The sequence below is a fragment of the Danio rerio genome, chromosome 13 (genome assembly GCF_049306965.1).
Source record: "Danio rerio strain Tuebingen ecotype United States chromosome 13, GRCz12tu, whole genome shotgun sequence".
Lineage (NCBI taxonomy): Eukaryota > Metazoa > Chordata > Actinopteri > Cypriniformes > Danionidae > Danio > Danio rerio.
Genome location: NC_133188.1, coordinates 14474812 through 14498802, shown reverse-complemented (window position 1 = coordinate 14498802; position 23991 = coordinate 14474812). Strand labels below are relative to the sequence as shown.

General features: G+C 36.7%; 1 protein-coding gene across 2 annotated transcripts in view; it reads right to left on the bottom strand.

Annotated features, from left to right (window-relative positions):
• The window catches only part of atrn (attractin), a 176170-nt gene that overhangs the window by 87019 nt on the left and 65160 nt on the right, over nt 1-23991 (bottom strand). For both annotated transcript variants that reach the window (XR_012388707.1, NM_001353962.1), the window contains exons 9-15: nt 16469-16652; nt 13949-14103; nt 8201-8285; nt 6162-6382; nt 2886-3007; nt 2648-2786; nt 682-863 (exon numbers count right to left, since the gene is read on the bottom strand). Coding sequence is in view for 1 of the 2 variants with exons in the window: in NM_001353962.1 (NP_001340891.1) it covers nt 682-863; nt 2648-2786; nt 2886-3007; nt 6162-6382; nt 8201-8285; nt 13949-14103; nt 16469-16652 (1088 nt within the window). In the remaining variant the exon portion in view is untranslated. The remainder of the gene's footprint in view (nt 1-681; nt 864-2647; nt 2787-2885; nt 3008-6161; nt 6383-8200; nt 8286-13948; nt 14104-16468; nt 16653-23991) is intronic.

The following is a 23991-nucleotide window of genomic DNA, read 5'->3' as shown; positions in this document are numbered from 1 at the left end:
TTTCTGGTTGAACAACTGAAGACACATGGTCTGTATTGTGGATGTTGTCTGGTACCTTTCTTTAACTGAACAAGTCGAGAACCTTGCCGTTTATAGAGGATAAGGAAGCTCTAAGATTTCAACTAAAATATCTTAATTTGGGTTCTGAAAAAGAACAAAGATGGTTTGGAATGAAATGAGGTAGAGTAATTAATAGCAATTTTCATTTTTGACTGAACTAAAATTACCAATCGTAAGAGTTTGTCTTTTGCTGTCGATTAATGCTAACAATTACATAAGGTGTAGGTTTAATTTCTTCAAATATTTTACTTTCACTTTAAACATAACTGACAGCATTTTGAAGATGACCACATTGATTTTATTTGGTATACTGTATATTTAACCATCCATTCAGGCACAAGGACATGTAAAAAAATAAAAGAAAGAAAAAAATTGGCACAAGTATTAATTCTCTTCCTAATTTTGCATTTGCTTCCTAGAAAACGACGAAAATCTGAAATATGCAAGGAATTCACAGCATCATTATATGTGATTGAGTATATGACAGGAGTCATAGACATGTCATAGAGAGAGGAGGTTGTCAACAATACTGCAGAAAAGTGATTTTGCATCTTTTAAAATATTTCAGTATCGACTCGTATCAAAATTCTGATTCTTTTGACTATACTACATCAAACTCACCTGCAATGATCGGTTGTGCATCTCTTTGAGGACGAATTGGACTTTCTTCTGTGTGGTGAGGGATGCCAGCACCGCCTGTTGATTTCGACACACCAGCTTAGCATTGTCATACGAGTCCTTAGCGGTCATCAATTTCAAACACGAGTTCCCCACCAGGTGCCAACTCTCCCCGCAGATATTCCCTAAAAACAAAAGCATTACACAGTTATGTGGGATTAGATTAACGTACAGCACTGGCCTTGGCATTGAAGCAAATTTCGATGGGAATGGCACTCAAAGCACGGAAATTGTAATAACCCAAGGTTTTAAAAACTAAATTAAAGGCATAGTTCACCCAAAAAATTAAATGTCTTCACCATGTACTCTCACTCAAGTGATTAAACTTTTATGAATTTCTTTTTTTTTTTGTTGAACAGAAAACAAGACATTTTGTAGAATGTTGAAAAAAATGTAGACATCAACATCTATAGCAGTAATCAAAAACAGTCAATTGTGTAAATAATTAAGTAAAATGCTTTTCTAATATTCTTACAAAAACTGAAAGAAAATAAAACACTTTAAATAACTGTTTGCTAATTATTTTTGTTTTCTTTTCTTTTCCACCTGGGGTTACTCATTCCGAGGCCTCTAGAGATTATGTAGCACCATTGATCTGACCCAAGACCTATGAAGAGATGATGCCAACCATAGAGGACTTCAAGGACAACACATACAAAGAGATGTTGCCAACCACAGAGAACAATAGAGGTCTCCACAATCCTGGACCAGGCCGTATCCTGAGCTGATGCTGTGGTGGTCATGGAGGAGCAGAGAGCATGAGACTGATTTCTGAAAAACACAGTGACAGACGAGTCTCTGCATTGATCCCATGGCCCAGGCTGAACATCCGTGGCGACTTAAGCCTGGTTTATATTTCTGTGTCAAGTGATCGCGCGTAGCTATGCATTCATACATCTGCGCTGTGTTCCTGTACACTTCCAAAACGCTAGTTGACAGTGAGGTGTTTAAGGTTCCCTGAGTTTCTTCGCTGGTGTTTTGTTTTTTCTGAACGCTTCCTTAATGTACGAGTAGCTCAAACTCGCTCATTTTGAGGCAGGAACCGGCTGACTTGCAACAACTTAAACCATAAGGTAAACACAAAGCAACAGTCTCCATCCGGAGCTCCTTGTAAACTGTCGACATGCATAAACAGTCGCCCCAACTGCCTCGCGCGACTCTCAGTCCTGTTCACAATTGTTAGCGCTACCAAGCCAACCAATCACAGAGTTTGCGCTATGCATCGTTGCGACGTGTGGTTAAATGTTTTGAGAGGTGCACGTCAGCAACGCCGACGGCCACTGCTAGGTTTAACGTAGGTTGCACCGCTCTTGACACAGAAGTATAAATCAGCCTTTACTCATACCAGCAGCTTCTCCAAGACAGACATCCAGCGTTCTCCAGCCTTCCGCGCCTAGACTGCAGCTCTGTGCTAGAAATTTGCCCAGAGGAAAAATGGCCGTGCCCAACAGAGCCTGGTTTCTCTCAAGGTTTTCCTTCGTTTTCATCAATTGTTAAGTTTGTTCTTCCCTACTTGCTTGGTTTGGGACTTGTGGAGCTGTGCATCGATGGATCTGCTCCACAGTTTTTGAACTTTCAGCATCACACTAAACTGAACTAAACTGAACGTCAACTCTGAAAACTGGACTGATACAATTTTTAATTTACTAGAACTTGTATGTTAAGCTGCTTTGACACAATCTACATTGTAAAAGCGCTAAGGAAATAAAGATGAATTGAACTGAATTAGTGCATGATGAGTTAAATAAGACAGAATTTAAATTTCTGTGTGAACTATCCCTTTAAAAAACAATAACGATAAAAATAGCGATAATAATTATTTTGCCCCAGAGATATTAAACAGGATTATACTTTGCTATGCTTCAATCATTTACACAAATTCCAGCAAAAGTTTGTTCGCGTTTGTTACCAGGCAGGGTGGTGCACTCTTGATTCCTGGTCTCCCACTGGCAGTTCTGATCTGTGGCACAACTTTTACAGCTGGTCCTTTTACTGCACACAGAGGAGGGGTTATCCTTTGGACAGGCCTCGTACTCCATTATCCCTCCCTACAGACATTTAGAGCACAGTTACATTATTTATGAATTCATAAACTGAAAAGAAACTCATCTGTAAGTTGTTATGGCATAATGAAAGCGCAGACTTACTGGAGAACTGGTGCAGTTACTGTGACTGGACACACAGAGCGTAGAGCACCACTGGCAGCTGTTGGTGTTGGCTGTACAGCTGTAGCAGTCGGAATACTGCTCACACTTCTCTCCATCTGCATCTGGAAGGCACACACAGTTTAACAGCTACACAACAATGCATGTGGTGTGGCAAATGTGCATTTAGTGGGGCATTTAGTTGAATCTGTTGTAATTAACTGAATCCGACAGGTCATTTACACCTGTTCAGACGGGACTGGTTATTTGCAGCAGTTGCTTTTTGTTAGCTGGACTGTAATAAAATAGAGAATTGAATTTCAATAAAGAATTAAACAGCAAAGATACCAGAATTGGAGCGACACGATGGCTCTGTGGTTAGCACTGTCGCCTCACAGTAAGTATATCACTGGTTCGAGCCCCGGCTGGGTTAGTTGGCTTTTCTGTGTGAAGTTTGCATGTTCTTCCTGTGTTGGCGTGGGCTTCCTCTTGGTGCTCTGGTTTTGCCCCCAGTCCAAAGACATGCGCTATAGGTAAATTAAATAAACTACATTGGCCCAAGTGTACGTGTGTGAATGAGTGTGTATGGATGTATCCAAGTACTGGGTTGCAGCTGAAAGCGCATCCACAATGTGAAACATATGCTAGAGGAGTTGGTGGTTCATTCCGCTGTGGCAACCCCTGATGAATAAAGGGACTAAGCCAAAGGAAAATAAATGAATAATTAGACCAGAATTTCTGAGCCAACTCTGGGGATCCTCAGAAAAATCTAAATCTCATTGCTTGTGTTTGTGAATATTGTGTTTCTCTTATTACCAAATAGCTTAACTAAATTTAAATAGCATTGTGGGCAAATCGTCTCTGTCTTTTGCACTCTTTATGCCAGTTGTCTGGGTAAAATAAAACAGCTGGTGGTGCGTGCCAGTATCTGGGCATAACAGGGCATAACACACCTCTTAAGATAACAAAACCCACATAATTAATCTCTGAGAGATAATTGTATAGTAATGTAGAGTTACGCTTCATTTCATTACACATAACTAATTAGTTTTTTTTCCTTCTATGTATGGATAACGTTGGTTATAACTGACATCCGGTGACAATTTCAAGTCAAAAGCACCTTAAGAAATGCAGTTAAATCAGAATTTTTTAATACATTTTTAAGCATAATAGTTTTGCTCACCCCAGTGAGCAAAAAAATACATTTGTATCATTAATGAAGACAATTTTTACTAAATTATTAAGACAATGAAGACTATAAAGAATATTTTACATTACGTTATTCTATTTCTGTACCTGAATACTGTTCGGAAGACAAACAGACTTTATGGAAAGCAATAAAGCAGTGTTTATTTTACATTTTTGTTGCTCTATTGTAATATGTTTTGCTTGCAATATGTTTATTATTATTTTTTACAGGATTTACACACTTACAAAGTCCACCCAATCAATCTAAATGGATAACTTCTTTCCAAATAGAGCTATTCAAGACATCTGAACAAAATTTTATTCATATCGCAATATATATTATCGAAAAACAAAACAACACAAAGTCAGATTGTTTCTAAGATAGCGCCGCACTATTCCAGACATTGGATTGTTATACTTTTTTGTTCATGAAAAATCAGGGAAAATCTATTTTTTAGTTTCCATTAATCTCCCTCTATAAACAGTTAAAGTCTAAATTATTAGCCCTCCTTAATCATTAGGCCCTCTGAATATTTTTCCCTAATTTCTGTTTAACAGAAAGTTTTTTTTTTTTTTTTTTTAAATGAAAAACTGTTTTTATTCTAGCCCAAATAAAAATGGATTTTATTGGGATAATAGCTGTGCATTATGTAATTTAGTAATGTTGAAAAACAGTGTAGATTCGTAAGCCGACATGTCTTGAGTCCACTAAATCCTTTAGGAGGTGCACGCAGCACATAAACATTCATAAACTCCTCTAGAAAGTGTACTTTGATGATGGAGGCTTTTAGCGGTGCTTCCAACTGAGCCGAGCCAAGTTTGATGAACTTGTCAGACGCTGCAGGATGTCTATTTGCGTCTATTTGATGTCTATTTGCATTGACTAAACAAGGAAATCACTCGCACTTGACATTTCATCCACATCTGGTGTGAGCGCAGCATAAAACATAATTTAGAAAATTTTGGGAAAAAAAATTAATAAATAAAGAAAAATAAATTATAATATAAATCCGGATTTCACCATTTCCAGATGACAAAAGCTCTCGGGTAAACAATGTTCCTTAGACACGTATTTCTATGGCGCGTCGCGTGCACTTTAAACTACACGTGAGTCCAGCTGCGCTCTCATAGAGGGAAAATAAAAACAAAACCTTCACTGCAGCAAATTATAAAAGCAACACTGACGACCCGTGTCTCCAAACAATTCTTCTCCCGCTTGGCAACACAACACAGCATGTCTCTGCCGTCTGAACACTGTAACTATCATGCATATTAATGAAGTTGCACAATAGAGCGCGCTGATTGGTTTGAACTAAGCCTTACTCATGCATTAATGCAGCACACTCAGAGACGTGATAAGGCACTCTTAGGTACAGACGTCCAGTCTACATGCTGGGATACACGCTAAGATCTCATGGCCGTGACGCAGCTTCAAAAATTAGTTTAAGACCGGAAGTACGAATTTGCTAGAAATAACGCAAAAACAACCAATTTTCACTTTTTAGTGAAATATATGTGTCCTAATAGAGTTTTAGGAGTGTGGGACACATATACGACTGTCAACAGCTCAAAAAATGTGTTTTGATGTTTCGTGACCCTTTAAACTATAAATAAAATCACAGGAGGTCTAATAATTTTGACTTCAACTGTAAATTTTCTTTTTTTCCGTTCTTTCTTTATCCAACTATACTGTGTGTGTATGAACATTTTCATCATTTCCATCACTGGTTTACACTGTCACGTGTTGCATTCGGAATTGCAAAACATTACTTCTAATCTGACTGGAATGTGGATCAAATCAAATATTTGAAAAAAATTTAATAAAAAATAGCTGTCTTTCAGGATTAAATCCAGATATGCAAAAAAAAAAAAATCTGATTTGTGACTGCACTCTGAACACAGCTCAAGATCAAAAGCTTTTACAGATCTCACCCAAATTCAGTCGAGCGTAAAAAGCAAAATCCAATTTAATCGGCACATACAACGACAGAGAATCTACGCCAACAATTATAACTTAAGCAGTGTTTTGAAATCTGAATAGCTGTAAAGGAGCCAGAGGAAGCAGACGTCCTCTTTGTTCCCTTGACTTACACCCTCTGGGACTGCAGGTGTTCCTCAAAGCCTCCATGTCGAGGAGCGCCGCTGCGTCCCAGGGCACACAGGTGGAGGTAGAAGAGTTCCACACACACTTCACGCCGGGCACAGCCGTCACACACTCCAGATGCTCGGAGAAAGCAGCACAGCTCGCCGGGGTGAACCTCAGCACATCGCCCAGCATCAGGCTGTTAAAGCCTCCATACACGTACATCACCCTGACAAGAGACACACAGATTAACCTCAGAATGAGAGAGGATGGAGAGATGAAGGCTGAGGAGGAAGAGGGCAGGAAAGAACACAAAAGAGGAGTGATGAATAGAGCGTACGAGATTGACAAGTCAAACAGCAAAAGCTGTGTTGTGCCACTGCTCCCAACTAAGGGGTCAGTCGGTGGTCAAATCGACACTGACGATGACGCTGGGGTTTATGGGTAGGAATACAGATCACATTGAGCTTGCATAGAAACCTCAAAGGAGAGATTCTGAGCATGTGGATCGATGTAGAGCTGTTTGTTCAGCTGCTAATACGAAACACTAATAAAAGGATGGTGTTATTTATGGATAATGATTCCGCTTTATGACTTGCTTCAACTAAGCCGTAAGTACGGAAGGAGATTACAGGACCATTTTAAATTTAGATTTCGCATTAGCTGTGACTGCTCAAATATCACAGAAATAGAAACGGATTAAAACAAAAAGCTCTATTCAGGACTTGATACAAAGTAAGCGCCAGTGGCATGCTGTCGATTAGCTGAGGAAATTGTTTCGACTTAGCAATAAAACAAAACAAACGTCTGGAAAAAATAAAATTGGTCACATTTTATTTTAAAAGCAAATATAATTAACTATGACTTTTAGCATAATAAACTCCTAATTTGCAGCTTAATAAAAGTTATTAAGGTAGAATTCTGGCATTAGGTAGGATTAGGGATCTAAAATAAGATCATGCAGAATGTGTACTCTATCAGTACTAATAAACAGTCGATATCTTAAAACTAAGCTACTAGTTTAATTAATGCTCTGACAGGCATTGAAAGGGATAGTTCAACCAAAAAAGAAAATTTCATCACGATTTATTCACCTTCAATTGATTCCAAACCTTCTAAGAGTTTCTACCATTTGTAAAACACAAATAAAAGATGATTTGAAACTGACAACTTGTAACCATTGACTTCTATAGTAGGAAAATAACACTATGGAAGTCAGTCATTACATGTTTATAACATTTTTCCAAATATGTTTTTTTGTGTTTAACATAAGAGAGTAGCTCAAAAGTTTGCAAGTATATTAAAGGGTGTGTTTTTTGCGTGAACTGTATATTTGAATAGAAAAATTGCCAATAAAAACATGACATTCATGTAATAGTAGGGGAATTAAAAGGAACTAAATTTAAGTAGAAACTAAATTAAATCTGACTTATTATTTTCATATGAAACAAGGTTTGTCATATAACAGTTTGGGTTGACACCAATAGTCAACCAAGAGTTTTTTTTTTTTGTACCAATAATGATTTATATTACCAATAACACGCAGATAACAGAGATTTATAATTATCAGTGCTGAAAAAAAAAAGATAACAATTTATTTTACAATTTAAATGAAACATTATGAATCTACAAAATTTAATATAGTATACTTCGGTTGTTCATAGTAGATTATAAACTGAATTAAAAAAAAAGTGCTGAATCCAAAACGAACCTTAGAATAAACTTAAAGAAAAGAAATTTAAGTGTCAAGTTCGTCCATTTCATTCACTAAAAACCCATTTACTGTAAATCTAATATAAAATAACACAATATAGTAAAAGAATTTAGGATTTTTTTACAGTATTATTATGTTCTACTTTAAATATAATTTATTATTATTATCTGAGTGAATGAATGAATGAATGAATGAATGAATGAATGAATGTGAGTAAATTTAATCAAAAATTTTTTTTTTCAAATATCCCATAATTCATCTAAAACAACATGTCTATTTTAAATAAGACAGGACATTTTAATGTATCAAATTGATCTTAAACATTTAGATTACCCATTGTGATACACAGCTGAGTGGCCAAAACGGTTGACGTCATGGTAAAGATCTGGATTGGGCAGAACAGTCCACTCATCACAAGCTAGAAAAGACAAAACAAGCAGACAAAGTCAATCTACTTTCAGTCCTCCAACACCAAATACTGCTCGTGCTCATTTTAGAGACATTACTACATAGAGCAGTGAGCTCATGAATATTAATTGGTCTAGACTAATCGTTGCATAGTAATTTTCTCTCATCTTACCCAATAAATATTCATAAGACCGACCTTGATCTTGGGGCTTAATACATAAATTGATGACCTGTGCAGAATATCCCATAAGGCAACTTAAAACTTGGTAACACATATCAAAATAAAGGATAAAAGTTAACATTTGTGTTTATCGTCATGGTTTTAAAGACAAGCTTTGAAATTTCTGAGCTCAACCTCACACAGTCCACTTTTTGTGGGAAATAAGCTCACTTGACAAGTTCCCTAAAATTAAACAGCTGAGTTTTACCATTTTTGAATTCATTCAGAATCTCAGGAGCACTTTTACCTTAGCTTAGCATAAATCATTGAATCTAATTAGATCATTAGAATCTCAATCAAAAACATTTTGCAGCATCTGAAAATAACATAATGACATTGATAATAATATTGCCCCTAAAGGCTGATTTATACTTTCGCCTGGCGCCGCATCGCAGACCTCCACTGACTGCACACGCACCTCACGAAACAGACGAGGCTTTTATAATTGACACATTCGCCGTTGTGATATTCTTTAAAACAACAGAGGGTGGTCAAAAGAAACCCACCGTACAGTCAGACAAATAAACAGAGAGGAAGGAAGTTTTCGGAACTACATTATATAATTAATATCCTTCAAGATTTTTAAACTAATTATTTAAAAAAATATTTTAATAATCATAAAGATTTTTATAAACATTCAAGATTTTTTAAATTAAACTCTGACACATCACTTGCTTTTGTTCATATCTCAGAGAGTTCTACCCATTAAAGTTAAATATCAATAACAAAAGAGCATGGGTTGCTCTAAAAATATATATTTTTTTTATTATGGAAAGAATAAAAGGAGAGCCTGGCTTTAAAAAGGGAAATTAACAAAACTCTTTCTTTTTTTGAGTGGGATGCCAATAATCCAACCTGATTTAACATTTACGCTGAAGCTAAACTGAAAGTGATCTCGCATGAAGATCGTCTAAATTAATTCAAAAATGGTAAAACTCAGCTGATTAACATTAGGGGACTTGCAAAATGAGCATTTCTCCAAAAAAAGCTGCGGAGTGTTCTTTTAATAGCAAATCATCTCTTCCCACGATGTTAAGTAGAAGTTAGCGGCTAATCTAGCAGGAGCAAGAGAAGGATAAAGAGAAATGATTGCTATTAGTGGTGTGTGTGTGACAAGTCACTGCCCTCTGCCGGCAAACTTTCTGACAATCGAATTTAGTGTCCTGGTGTGGGCCAATATAATTGAGTTCAGCTCGTAAGGACAGAGCAATTAACCTTAGGGTTGAGACAGGCCTTTACTTAATCACAGATTACCACTCCACTAGCCTGAGTCTCCAAAGAGAAGAACAAGAGGAAGAAATGTAGAAGAGGATTGATATAGAATTAGGAACGAACACACACACACACACACACACACACACACACACACACACACACACACACACACACACACACACACACACACACACACACACACACACACACACACACAGAGACACTTCTGATGTGTTTGAAGCTATAGTTGAGCATTATACAGGCACAACAAACTTCTCAAAGACGCTCTGAAACCACCCACACATCATATTCTCACATTCAAGAGCCGCTATTCAAATGCGTCTGGTCTGACATCATAGCATCCCTCATTATCTAAATGAAAAGCGAGATAATACCAGCAGACAGGCATGTCTCCGATCCCTGGAGATTACAAAACTCAAATGTGTCACTCATAAAATAATGGCTTTAAGATCCCGCATCCTCCTGCAAGAGCCCCCCTGATGAGTGTGTTTCAGTCTCTAATGGCTTGCCGCTACGCGCAGAAATCCAATTACGCTTTCTGTGTGAGCGTCTTCGGGGCTGTTCAATATTGTGAAAGATAGAGGTATTTTATATGATGCCATATGTGAGAGGACGCTGTAAGTCAGCGGAATAGAATTTGACAAGTTGCCTTAGATTGAATTACCAAGACATGGCTAATACCAAAATATTAATGTAGACTCTTTAATGTTAAAATTAAAGTAGAAAATGAGTTTGGATCTATATGAATCTTCAAGGAACACAGTTTCAGCTAAAATTGCCTTCAGGGGGAATAGTTCGCTCCCCAAGAGAGAAAATTATCCCATTATTCTATAGCAGTGGAAGCTGAGATGGGAAGTGATGCCTCTCACTGTGAGCAGAAGTGAGTTGTTTTGGCTAAACTGCAGGTTTGCATTAGTATCCATCCATCTTACAATGGCACACTCTTGTATGCGTTTCCAGGATTATATAATAGGTCTCTTGAGAACGTGGTTGTGGCAGTTGCTGGAAGAGAGTGGTAATAGTTTATAAAGTTTTAAATATGGACATTTTTCTTATAATAAAAAAAAATTCAAAACGACTGCCATGCTTCAACCATTCACTGCCCCACTGGACCCACTTTTTATATTCACTGCCATTTTAAAAGCTATGAAAAGTATATGCTACAATATTTTATTTATTTCAGTTGTGCTCATATGAACAAAGGACATACACCTACTGCAGGATGGTTTGAGGTTGAATAAATTACAGGACAATTTTCAATTTAGGTGACCGGTTTGTTCTACTGGAAATCAACTACATCTTTACATTATAAACAGCATTTTTTTTCTTTATATTTTGGGTGAGCTCTCCATATAAAGCATTAGTAAGCCTACTATTTGCGATGCTAAACTCATGTTTGAGTGACACTGTAGACCTGTGGTGTTCCTGGAGGGCCACTGTACTCTGCATAGTTTAGTTCCAACCTTATTTAAACACACCTGATCAAACTATTTGAGTGCTTTAGGCTTGTTTGAAACCTACAGATAGGTGTGTTAGAGCAGGGCTGAAACTAGTTTGACACTCCTGCTGTGGACCTTTATCTATTTAGTACAATGAAATTAGTATATCAAATATGTAGATAAAAAATTAAATGTATTAAAATCAATGCAGGCACACTGGAAATATGTGCTTCAGACAACATCTTTGTGAAATTGCAAAAATGTACTTAAACCTACACTCACTGGCCACTTTATTTGGTACACCTGTCCAACTGCTCAATAATGCAAATGTCTAATCAGCCAATCACATGGCTGCAACACAATGCATTTAGGCATGTAGACATGGTCAAGACGATCTGCTGCAGTTCAAACTGAGCATCAGAATAGAGAAGAAGTTTGATTTAAGTGACTTTGAAAGTGGCATGGTTGTTGGTGCCAGACAGGCTGGTCTAAGGTCTCAACAAGTGCAGATCAACTGGGATTTTTACGCACAACCATCACTAGGGTTTACAGAGAATGGTCAGAAAAAGAGAAAATATCTAGTAAGCGGCATTTCGGTGGGGGCGCAAATGCATTGTTGAGGCCAGAGGTCAGAGGAGAATGGCCAGACTGGTTCGAGCTGATAGAAAGCTAACAGTAACTCAAATAACCACTCATTACAACTGAGGCAGAAGATAATCTCTGAAAGCACATGTCGAACCTTGAGGCAGATGGGCTACAGCAGCAGAAGACCACACTGGGTGCCACGCCTGTCAGCTAAGAACAGAAAACTGAGGCTACAAACTGCACAGGCTCACCAAAATTAGACAATAGAAGATTGGAAAAATGTTGCCTGGTCTGATGAGTCTCAATTTCTGATGCGACATTCAGATGGTCACAATTTGGCATCAACAACATAAAAGCATGGATCCATCCTGCCTTGCATCAATGGTTCAGGCTGGTGGTGGTGTAATGGTTTAGGTTTTGTTTTTCTTGGCACACTTTGGGCACATTAGTACCAATTGAGAATCTTGTCAACGCCACAGCCTACCTGAGTATTGTTGCTGACCATGTCTATCCCTTATTGACCACAGTGTACACATCTTCTGATGGCTACTTCCAGCAAGATAATGCACCATGTCATAAAGCGTGAATCATCTCAGACTGGTTTCTTGCACATGTCAATGAGTTCACTGTACTCAAATGGCCTTCACATTGCCCGATCACCTTTGGGATGTGGTAGAATGGGAAATTCGCAACATTGATGTGCAGCCGACAAATCTACAGCAACTGCATGAGACTAATATGTCAATATGGACCAAAAGGAATATTTGCAGTATCTTGTTAAATCTATGCCACGAAGAATTAAAACAATTCTGAAGGCAAAAGGGGGTCCGACCTGGTACTAATAAGGTGTACCTAATAATAGTGGCTGATAAGTGCATGTTTGACATCAGTTTTGAGGTAAAATAAACGCTGCAGAACAGTATAACACCATAATTCCAATGATCTAGGCCTGAATAAGATATATACAAGGACAGTGGTTCTCAAACGTTTTTCATCAAGTACCACCTTAGAAAAAAATTGTCTCTCCAAGTACCACCAAAATGAGCAGTATTGAAATACAGTAGCATAGTAGGCCCTGTAAAGCAGCTACAACTCTGCACAGTTAAAAAAACTTGTCAGATTACCTCAGAAATTTAGGCTATATATCATATATGGCATAATATATACATAATTTTTAATCCATTTTGAAATATATATAGCACGTACATGACATATTTCATTCCTCCGCGTACCACTAGAAGGAAGCCCGCGTACCACTAGTGGTACACGTACCACAGTTTGAGAACCACTGTACTAGGAAACTTTGTTTCACCATTTAAACAAATATTAAATCAGTTTTCTAGGTTTCTGTGAATCGTGAAAACCATTTATTGTATGTATTTATTTTGTTGTTGTTGAACAGGCAACTTTGCAAAGGTTTTCCTTATGCAGTGTGTCTGTTTAAGGCAGGTTTTTATTATTATTATTTTCTTTAATACATTGGTTTCTGAATACATAGCTTTTGATCACACTTGCTAGAAGTAGATGGCTGACCAAACATTTTTTCATTGTATTTTTCATAACAGAGTGCAGGACAAAGCTTCCAATTTCAGGACTGTCCTGCAAAATGCAGCACAGATATTTCATCACATTGATGGATGTAATATACAATAAACATAAAAGAAGATTAAAGGGGTGGACTTTATAATACATACTTGAATGCCTGTTAAAAAACTAATCTTAGAATATAAAAATCAGATGCTATGAAATATGACCACCTGATTTTAAAAGAAAGTCTGTTTAAATCAACACATACTTACATGTTACACGTACATGTTATAAATAAAATTGATTTTTAATTCTAAAGTTCTAATCTTTCTGTCATTAGCCTGCTAATAATCGAGGGAAAGGTGTATTATTAAAAAATTAGGTTGTACTTTTACCTAGATCTGCTGGTGGTAAATAAAACTGCCAATCTATAATGATAAGCAACCCTGTATAGTAGAGCGAAAATTTAGAACTGGCTCTCTATAAAATTCTGTGTTCTGAATGCATCTGAATTTTCATGTGACCATCCACCATTTTAATGGTCACATACAAGTGACATCCACTGTGAGTCCACATTTTTACTGACATACTTTCTTGTTGCCCAGACTTGCATGGATAATCTTCATTTTGAGCATTCTGGTGGCACAGATGATTTTTGCTACTCACCCAAGTTGTAGGCTATGAAGTCTGAGGAGAAGCACTTTGCCCCGTGGCTCATTGAGGTGTCGTTGTGCGTGTTCCCTCCAAACACTAGTATGTTCCCGCCAGCTATCACTGCTGTGTGGAGGTATCGGAAAAACCCACTGTCCCTCAGAATCAACCTACAGGTCAACCGAAGAAAAATCAAGAAGAACCCAAGTCAGACTTTATTTAGAAGAGCACACTAGCATACTGTATTACATAGCTTTTTTTTTGTATAGTAGAGTCAAATTAAGCTAACCAATCATCATCATCATTTAGCATGAAAGCCTTTTGTGTGACCACTTTTATTAAAGTCTTTCACACTGAAGGAACAATAATGTTTTGAATATAAAAATGATTGTGAATACAAGCAGCTGCCTATCTTGTGTATTGGAAAAGTCAATAGTCAAAGAAACATCAAGCTGCTATCAGCATGCTTATCAGCATAACCCAATGAATTACACAGTGCAAGCCTAGAGCAGGTCTGGATACTCTGACATCCATCCATTCAACACATACATGTCTGTTACAAACCACTAATCAATTGACAATACTAAGTGCTTCACAACCATATGAGAGGTAGGGGGTCTCTCCACACCACACCACACCACACCACCACCACCAGTGTGCAGCATCCACTTGGATGATGCGACAACAGTCACAGGACAACGGCGCCAGTGTGCTCACCACACACCAGCTTTTGGTGGAGTGAAGTGACAGGGAAAGAGACAATTCAGTGGATGGGAATGTGTTAAACTGAAATCTTGTGGAGACACAAGACTTAAAATTCACAAAATGACAACTTTACCATGGAGTATTGACTTAATTCTGCAATGCGGAAGTAAATTTGTTTGTTTTCTGCAATTTTTTCTGCAGTTGTTTTAGGATTTAAAATCATTTTGCCTATGAGTAGAATGAGCAGGAATAGCAAATGACAATACAATAGTTAAAGTGCTAGCTATACAATCAAGCATGTTTATGGCTATATGGATGTGGACCAAATTGATGGTACCCTTACATTTTACAAAGATAAACTATTAGTCATTGAAATAACTTGAAACTGAAAGTAATGAATAATCAAAAATAGTAAGAAAAAAAAGTTGTATATTGTACAATGGACAATGTCAGGCCAATAGGAATAAATCAGTGTGTGGAAAAATGTATTTCACTGGTCCGCACTTGGGCAACGTGCGCAGTAGATAGTGCTGTCGCCTCACAGCAAGAAGGTCACTTGTTTGAGCTTCAGTTGGGTCAGTTGGCGTTTCTGAGTTTCCATGTTCTTCCAGCGTTCGTGTGGGTTTCCTGCGGTTGCTCCGGTTTCCCCCCCCAGTCCAAAGACTTGTGGTATAGGTGAATTGGGTAAGCTAAAATTGTCCATAGAGTATGCGTGTGAATTAGAGTGTGACGGTGTTTCCCAGTGATGGGTTGCAGCTGGATGGGCATCCGCTGTATAAAACATATGCTAAATAAGTTGGCAGTTTATTCCGCTGTGGCGACCCCAGATTAATAAAAGGACTAAGCCGAAAAGAAAATGAATGAATGAATGAATGAATTGTCCGCACTTATAAATTGGCCAAAGCTTTTTTTTTTCATTTATCACTAAATAAAAAATTAGTTGTCTTTTAAGGTTATGTAAATGCACAGTAGCTCCACATTGTAGTAAAAGTATAGAAATATATTGGGGTCTTCTAATAAAACAGCTTTGCTGACTTAGATCTGCCAAAATTTGAAGGAATGTACAATATTACTTAATGAAATAATGCATCACATAATCCAAATGTAAACTTGACCTTCAGTTTCTACTGCGCTAAATAAAAATAAAATAACAACAAAAGGTCATATGATTTTAGATTAATATTGACATTTGTGCATTTTTTTACATATGAATTTATATTACTGAGGAATCTATAGAAGCCTATACCCACCACTGAATAAAAAAGGTTATAGCAACTTTTGGGTGATACAAACTCGCTGTGAAGATTTGTGTGATACAAACTCGCAATTCTGACAATTTTTTTCTCAGAATTGTGAGATGTAAAGTGTGAGTTATTGTGTGTGAATTGTGTGTTATAGTCAGAATTGTAAGATTTCTGAGAAATAAAGATTAAGAAATAAACAGATTTGCGTAATATAAAGTTAGAATTCAGAGAGAAAAAAAGTTGCAGTTGTGTGATATAAAGTAAGAATTCTGAGATAAGAATAATTCTGACCTTATACCTCGCAATTCTGAGAAATAAAGTCATAATTGCATGAAATAAAGTCAGAATTCATATCTCGCAAATCTGACTTAACTTGAAATTTCGAGTTTACATCTTACAACTCTCAGAAAGTTTGTATACCAAGTTCGGAGATAAAAAGTAACAACTTTTTATTATTCAGTGGTGAGAACGAGCTTACATAAGAATCAAAAGTACATAATAGATCCTTCTGAAACATATCAAGTAAAAATATGTATTTCACAATCAATTAGTGTTCAGCTCGATCATGTAAAGTAGCTCAACGCACCACTTTCTCTCGTCCACATCATATCGGTACAGGTCACCAGCCAAGCCGTATTTATTAGCAGTGAAGGCTTTGTAGCCTCCATGGATGTAGATGGAGCGGGTCTGAGGGTCGTAAACACTGCTGTGCCCATAGCCACCTTGAACCAGTGCTCCACGAGTCTCCAAAACACTCCATGTGTTCTTCACTGCAAAAAGAAGAGGGGAAAAAGACAGCATGAGAATTAGTGAACAAAAAAATTAAACACTTCATTCACCTACATTTTAAATATTATTTTTAAATAAACAGTTTTCAATATTTGGTGGCAAGATTATTTACTAAATAAAAACTTAAACTAAAACTATTAGTCACTAACTAAAATAACATTTTAAAAATCACAATAAATGAAAAACTAAACGAAACTAACAAAAGCCACTGAAAAAGTAGCTAAAAATAAATAAATAAATAATACAAATAATAATAATAATAATAATAATAATAAGCAAAAAAAAAAAAGAATTGTTTTTAAACTAATAAGAATGAAAATCTGACCTGTGGCTGTTTAGAGAAACACTTAGATGTGCTTTTACAGTCAAATGTATTAGTCAAGAGCAGGGGTGCCCAAACCTTTGTCAGGGTTCTGCCACTCTGGTCTTTGTAAATTCTTGTTTTGGTGGCAGAGCTCTGACACTACCCATGTCCGGTCCTGTTTCTGTCTCTGTGTGCGCGCGCGCCGTCGTGGGTGTACGCAGAGTGTGCGTGCTTCTGCTTGACGCGGCCGCGCGCGCGCTCTGCGTCCCTCAGACGCGTGCGCTCTTGTACTCGTGTTTGTGTTTTCGTCTGTCAGCAGCATGGTGTTTCATTCCCAGCGTCTCAGTCTTGTTGGTTTCGGTTTTGGTCGGCGCTGGGATGAAGCATGCATGCTGCATATGTGAGCGCATGGTGAGTGTTTTCATTCATCGTGTGCTCGTGTCTTGCGTCTTTTGTAAAAGCACATGGCTCGGTGTTTACATTGGTCACGTGCTTTTGTCGTGTGCTTCAGTGTTGTGTTATGTGAGCGCATGGCTTGTATTGTCTCTCTGTGTCATGCGCTCTCCCGTCTATTGTCTAGTCCCACCCTCCTTGTCAACCTATTATTAGTTAATTGTGTTCACCTGTGTGTCAATTTACTTTTTTGCTTTATAATCCCCCTCATGTTTTCAGTCCTTTGCGAGTTCGTTGTCTACACTCCCCGTGTTCCTGATCCAGTCTTGCCTTGTTCTTGTTGAGCCAAGTTTGTGTGTTTTGTTAATGTTTTCCCCCTCGGGGTAGTTTTGTTTTGCTTTTTATTTTTATTTTATTATTAATAAATACCCTTTGTTTCTTTGCACTTGAGTCCTCGCTCCTTTTTCCCCTTTTCCCCACCACAACCGTGACAACCTTGTTGTATGAAGGGCCAAAAAACTAATATCATTGAATGTCATGGGTCGAATACGAATACAAATACCAAACTATTTTACATTAAAGTTCCCATGGGTAATTTCCTCAAATTTAAAAATAAACAGAAAATATCACTTTGAATCGTATTATCTAATGCAGCATAACTTTTTAAATCATAAATTATTGCAATAAAAACAAACAATCAACAAACAAATAACAAATTATAACACAATGGAGTTCAATGCTGAATACACTAGTCAAGCAAAATCTGCCTTTGCCTTGATTTGCTCACTAAAGTCTTTGCATTGTCCTCTATCTCTTGGGTGACAGTATGTACATTTTAAACTAAACTACAGCATTTAAATTAAAACATTTAATTTCAGTTAGCTTTTTTAGCTTAACAATATACCAAACAAATAAAAGGTTACATTAAATTTGAAATGATAATCACAAAACCATCCCCGTCATTCTCTACCTCTTCACAGATGGGATGGTTGGCCAAATCAAAGGTTACCATGGGCCTAGTTTTGGCATTTCTATATATATCGCCCATACATTAAAAGTTTTTAAAAACCAAATATTTAAGCTGATTGTGCAACATCCCTATCTCTACTAAAGGTGTCAGTGTCAATATAGTTAAAAACACTATAGTATTTACTCGAAATAACTATAGTATATTTTTATGTGGATGTCTAACAAATGAAAATAGATCTGTTAGCAGATATCCCAGCCTGTTACTTTTTTTGCCTTTCACTATTTTATTAACATTTATTATTTATTTATTTAGGGTATGCATTTTCACATTTCAATTCCAATGCCTAAGTTGTTAAAATGACAATGATTAAATGAAATATTCTTAAGAATAAAATATTAGATGTTCTTTGAAAAAGTGTACTTGGGTAACACTGTATTTTGATGGTTCATTTGAGTATTAGTAGACTGTCTGCATAATATCTGATTATACTGTTCCTTCAACAGACATTTAACTCACTATAGGAAACTTTGCAAGTACATGTCAACTTACACTAACCCTAACCCTAACAGTATATAATCATCTAATGGCAATTAGTTGGATGTAGATGCAATGTAAATTAAATTCAACAAACGGACCATCAAACTAAAGTGTGACCTGTACTTGCATTGTGATATTATATTGTCATTCTGGCATTATATAAAATATATGGCAGTATAAAGTGACAATAATATTGTTTATCACGATATATTTTGGTGCAATATATAGTATAGCCAAAAATAAAGACAGGCCTTACTACAATTACTAAAACTGAAACTAAATATATAAAAACTAAAGAGAAATGTTTTCACAAAATAAAAACTAAACTAAAACTAACAAAAACATGAAATTGAAAAAAAAAACTGAAATTTACAGAAAAAAAGTCAAATGGTATAAAAATAAAAACGCAAAACTATAATAACCTTGTTCGTGAATTCATGATTTTCCTACTTATTTAGGCTTCTGGATCGCATTAAGGGATCTTGATATTTGCTCAAAAAGCTTTTATTGCTGAAAAGTGACTTTTATTGATATTTTTTAATAGTTTAATATATTGTCAGTGTATGTGTTGTAAATTAAGGTACAAAAGCCTGATAATAAACTGCCTAAAAATATTTAATCCTAGATCTCAATAATATTTCTCAAACAATATATTGTCTCAAATTAATAAAATGTCAATAAAGGTCAATTAATCTGTGGTGTTAAATATTTAACATCAAACACCCAATAGTGGAATTCACAATCGCAAATAAACAGAAAACACCATGTAATCCAAATGTAATGTATTTGTTATTTAATGCCATGTCAGCCACAGAGTCTATTTTCACGGCAAGAACATTTCAATAATAAATATGCAATTAAAAATCAACAAACAAATGTATACATAAATTAAATAAGCATTAATAGTATTAAGTGTTAATAAGTAATAATTTAAAAAAAAGATTCCTGGCGTCACTTTGCTAAAAATGTCCTTAGGAGAGTTCATTTCGTGAAAGAGTCTACGTGTGAACCGCAACAAACAGAACCTGTTAATTCACAGATATATAACAGTGTAGTTAAAAAACAACTTGCTGTTGCTCTTTCTTTTCAACACCAGAGGGCAGAAGAGTTTAAACTAAAACCACTGCACATGGCCTACACCACGGAAATTCAACCTGTCAGTATGTGTAAGACTCACAGTCAAAAGTCCAACTAGATAGATGCTCCTCTTTTGCTAGCAGCGGTTTGATGTTCATTTCAAACCACACAGGCATCAATTCACTTTTATGAAAGTAAAAGATGAAAACTTGCCCAATTCTCCCTCTCTGTGGCCCAGATGACAGCAACAATCAATCATCAAGAGTCGCATTATTTTTTCCACCGCAACTTCAAAACAGCACACAGACTGAAAACTAATATTAAAAAAGGCCCCGGTTTTAATTCTGTGATGAATGACAGTGTTGGTGTGAGCAGACAGAAAGTGGGTCACAACTGTTCACTGTGACTCAGAGTGGGGACACATGCATTAGGGTGCTTTCATACAGGATGAATTCTTCCTTTCAAACAGCCAGACTCAAAGGAACAGAACATAGGTGTCCCGAGGCCTGCTCTTAAAAAGATACTGTTTTATTTTGAATTTATTTATTTATTTATTCCCCGAGCCGTCTTGAAATTGTAACGTGAAAAGGAAATGGTGCAGTGCACAGTAAAAGACAAGTAAATAAATGAAATGATATACGGTTACAATTGTGCAGCTATGTCAACAAAATAGACGCATGTTATTAAAGAGCCCCTATTATGGGTTCTATTATGGGTTTTTGAAAAATACTATTTATGCAGTGTGTAACAGCTTTAAGTGAATGGAAACATCCTGCTGAGGATTAATTCTGAAAGTGCACTGTGTTAAAAACTATTGATTCATTTGAGTCGAGTCAGATAAAGATTTCATAAAGAAAGATTCATCCTTTGTTTGGATCATTTGCCTGAACGCATCAACGTCAATAAGAGACATCGCTAAATATGAAGTGCTGAATTCAGTAAAACGTGAACGCGCCTGCAAGGGATCATAGGATTGATCATGATATGAAGATTACTATCAGTGAGAGATAGCCAGACATGCGGCTGTGGGGAATAAAGGGTTAAAGTTCAATTTCACAACAACCTCACAGTATAGCTAACCATGTGCTGGGTTTGTTCCTGTCATTTTTCTGATGATTGATACAATAATCTACCCTGCAGCGCAAAATTTGCCAGCTGTTTGTTATTAAAGAAAAGATCAGCAAAGACTACTAATGTATGGGACTTTGTCAGTAACTGTTACACAGTTTGTATGGAGTAGTTTCTTCTTCCTCCAGATCCAGTAAATGTTTTTCCTTCTAACACAGCGTAAAGTGTTATTAAAATTGTTGTCACGTGTTCTGTAGTTTAATAGCTCCTAGATCAGTGCTTGTAATGTATCTCTCAAGTTAAATATTTGAGGCTATTCACATTTACGTCCAAAACCACGTTGAAAATGTCATGTGTGCTTCTTCCTCTATTGATTTAAATGCATTTTGTGCTTGCAATATCCTGCTGTTTGTTGCTATGGCCATCATCAGATGTTTCTACACACACGTGGTGCGGTCAATTTCTACATAGTTCAAATTTTTTCACCGTGTGGATTAATGCTGAACGTGTCGCTGTTAATACTTGGGGTTAGGGTTAAGAGTAGAGTAAATGCTGGTGTTTAACTGCATTGATTTAAAGCATTGCTGCATTGGGCTCTTGTTGGGCATTTCTCTCAATCTCGTGAAAAATGTAATCAACCATTCACAACAGACTGGGTCATCGAACCAATCAGCATAGATTAACCTCACGCAAAGGAGGGGTTTGGGAACAAATGAATGGCTGAAAAAATAATAAGGGATTCGTTGGGATAATTGGGTGAAAGTAAATGCATATTATAAGACAATGAACGTGTTTTTTGACCTTGCATGCATATCAGCCTGTTGTTGGACACCCCCAAAACCAAAATATGACCTATTATAATGCAGAATAGGGGCTCCCTTAAAAGGATTTGTTAGTTGTACAAAAATGGCATTGGGGAAAAATATTACTGTTTCAGCAGACTTTTTTGTATTCAAGTATTTTTGGTACCTAAAGTAAAATAGATTATTTTTAAATGCATACTGTTGGCTATAATACATACACAATTATAAAAAAGCAAAAATCTAAAATGAAAGAGTAAGTTCGTAAGCATGCACAATTATTTATGCAATTAATTTAGACTTTCTTTTTTTTTTTGCATTTGAACTAGCATTGAAGCACAAACCAAATTCATTCTGCTTTTTGAAAAGATAACATACACATTTTAACCCCTTCCTGGTACATGCATTTATATAAATAAATACAAAAATCAATACTTAAAATGCATAGAATTTTGAAATGTATCATGTGTATCACTCATCATGTGACTTACAACTTTCAGACAGCTAGACTTTTAACATTATCCTTATTAACACTCTACTTTTATATTACTTTTAGTGCTGGGCAACAAATTAATCACAAAAAAAAAATAAAATTCAAAGTAAATGTGTGTATTTGCTAAATAAATATGCACAGTACCCAAACATATAACGTACAGTGCATCCGGTATTCAAGTATTCATAGCGCTTCACTATTTCCACATTTTTTATGTTACAGCCTTATTCCAAAATTGATTAAATTATTTTTTTTTCTTAAAATTCTACACACAATAAAAAAACCACATGTACATAAGTATTCACAGCCTTTGCTCAATACTTTGTTGATGCACCTTTGGCAACAATTACAGCCTCAAGTCTTTTTGAATATGATGCCACAAGCTTGGCACACCTGTCTTTGGGAATTTTTGCCTATTTCTCTTTGCCGTACCTCTCAAGCTCTATCAGGTTGGATGGGAAGCGACAGTGTACAGCTATTTTCAGATCTCTCAAGAGACATTCAATAAGATTTGGATCTGGGCTCTGGCTGGGTCACTCAAGGACATTCACCGAGTTGTGGTGAAGCCACTCCCTTGACATTTTGGCTGTGTGCTTTGGGTCATTGTCCTGCTGGAAGATTAACCGTTGCCAAAGTCTGAGGTCAAGAGCACTCTGAAGCAGGTTTTGATTCAGGATGTCTCTGTACATTGCTGCATTCATCTCTCCCTCTATCCTGCCTAGTCTTCCAGTGCTTGCTGGAGGAATTATAATTGAATACCATTACATGGTATTAGCGTGGTGATGAGCGATGCCTGGTTTTCTCCAAACGTAACACCTGGCATTCACTCCAAAGAGTTCAATTTTTGTCTCATCAGACCAGATAATTTTCTTTCTTATGGTCTGAGAGTCCTTCAGATGCCTTTCGGCAAGTTTTAGGCGGGGAGTGGCTTCCGTCTGGCCACTCTACCATACAGGCCTGATTGGTGGATTGCTGCACAGATGGTTGTCCTTCTGCAAGGTTTTTCTCTCTTCACAGAAGAACGCTGCTGATCAGACAGAGTGACCATCTGGTTATTGATCACCTCCGACAAAGGCCCTTCTCCTCGATCACTGACCAGCTCTAGGAAGTGTCCTGGTGGTTCCAAATATCTTCCTCTTACGGATGATGGAGGCCACTGTGCTCATTGGAACTTTCAGAGCAGCAGAATTTTTTCGGTAAGCTTCCCAGCCTTGTGCCTCGAGACAATCCAGTCTCAAGACAATTCCCTTGTCTTCATGCTTGGTTTGTGCTTTGACATGCACTGCCAACTCTGGGACCTTATATAGACAGGTGTATGCCTTTTCAAATAATGTCCAATCAACTGAATTTACCACAGATGAACTCCAATAAAGCTGCTGAAACATCTCAGGAATGATCAGAGGAAACAAAATGACCTAGGCTCAATTTGGAGCTTCACAGCAAAAGGTGTGAATACGTAATTTTTCAGGTTTTTAATTTTTAATAAATTTGCAACAATTTCGAAAAATCTTTTTTCACATTGTCATTATGGTGTATTGTGTGTAGAATTTTGAGGAAATAAATTAATTTAATAAATTTTGGAATAGGGCTATAACATAAAAAAAATGTGAAAAAGTTATATGAATACTTTCCGGATGCACTATACATGTACCTACAAAAATGTGTGTACATGTTTGAG